Consider the following 1471-nt stretch of genomic DNA (forward strand, 5'->3'; position numbering starts at 1 on the left):
GAATAACCCCCACTTGGTCATGGTGTATAATCCTTTTTGTATCTTGTTGGATTAAGTTTGTTGGTATTTTGATGAGGATTTTTGCATTTATATTCGTGAAGGATATTGGCCTGTGGTTTTCTTGTGATGTCTGTGGCTGGTATTGGTATCAGGGTACCAAAGAGGTACTCAGTACTCATATGAGGACTGGTCTCAGAGTGAGTTGGGAAGCATTTCTTTCTTCTTTTTTTTTTTTTTTTTTTGAAGAGCTTATGAACAACTGGCATTAATTCTTCTTTAAATGTTTGGTAGAACTAGCCAGTGAAGCCATCTGGGCCTGTGTTTCTTTTTGTTCTCATTATATTCATACAAAATCAGCGGCTAGCACAGGCCTGTCTGTGTGTTAGGTGTTGGGCAGTATGGAACACACACAAGGAATTTTTATTTCACTAGGATCGTGACGTGTGCACCAGACAGGTGTTCTGAGCACCTGTCCTGACCCATTCCGTGGAGTCACAAAGTGAGGTTCACCTCCCTGCCCTGCAGCGGGAAGGAAACTGTACCCCCACCGCTGGGGCAGGGAAGACACACTCACCATCATCCAGGATGACCAGCAGTGGAGCCAGAAGGTCGCACATGCCCTGGACATAGCCGATCTCAATGTGCTGCCAGATGTAGCTATGGGACATGCAAGGGACCCAGTGACCGCATGCACAACCTGCCCCTCCCCCACTCTTCCTTTCCCTCCTCCCGCATTCGGTCTCCCACCCTTCACCAGGGCCATGTCCTCAGTATCCTGTCTGCATCCCCACCCCCAGCCTTACTCTCTCCAAACACCCTATGTGCAGCCACCAGGGTCACCTCCCTAAAGTCCATCTCTGGAAGGCTGCACAGGCTCAAAAAGCCTCACGAGCTCCCTGCTGTCTGATGGGATGATGTACAAACTCCTTTACTGGCAGTACAGGGCATTTATAATCCCTTCCCAACTCATATTCACAGCTCGAACATCACTTCCTGGTTCCTCTTCCTCTCCAGCCACACTGAGGCATTCACTTTGCACAAACAAACCACACTTACGTCTCGGTGCCTTTGCCCTTGCAGTTCCCTCTGTCTAGAATTATGATCTACCCCTTACTAATAATAGCTTATATTTCTGAGCATTTCCTGCATATTCATTCCACTATACATGTATCGCATCATTTAATTTTCAAAATAATCACATGAAATAGGTACCATTATTAGCCCATTTCACAGATAAGGAGACTAAGGCATAGAAAGGTAAATGACACACCCAAAGTCATATACTTGATAATAAGTGGCAGAGACAGTATTTGAACTCAGGAAACCTTACTTTAGGATATGTGATCTTAACCTCTATGCTAAATAGTTTCTTTAGTTTTCTTAATTTTGTCAAAGCCCATCTTAAAGGTCACCACCTCTGTGAAGCCCTCCATGATTTCTCCCTATGCCATAACCAGGCAAAAGTCAGTCT

At 45.3% G+C, this 1471-nt stretch overlaps 1 protein-coding gene across 1 annotated transcript in view; it reads right to left on the minus strand.

The window, feature by feature from the left end:
• The window catches only part of SGSM1 (small G protein signaling modulator 1), a 65728-nt gene that overhangs the window by 10279 nt on the left and 53978 nt on the right, over window positions 1-1471 (minus strand). The window contains exon 18 of the mRNA XM_012644096.1: window positions 575-657. Coding sequence (XP_012499550.1) covers window positions 575-657 — 83 coding nt within the window. The remainder of the gene's footprint in view (window positions 1-574; window positions 658-1471) is intronic.

Source organism: Propithecus coquereli, unplaced genomic scaffold, assembly GCF_000956105.1.
Source record: "Propithecus coquereli isolate 6110/MARCELLA unplaced genomic scaffold, Pcoq_1.0 Scaffold206, whole genome shotgun sequence".
In the NCBI taxonomy this organism is placed as follows: domain Eukaryota; kingdom Metazoa; phylum Chordata; class Mammalia; order Primates; family Indriidae; genus Propithecus; species Propithecus coquereli.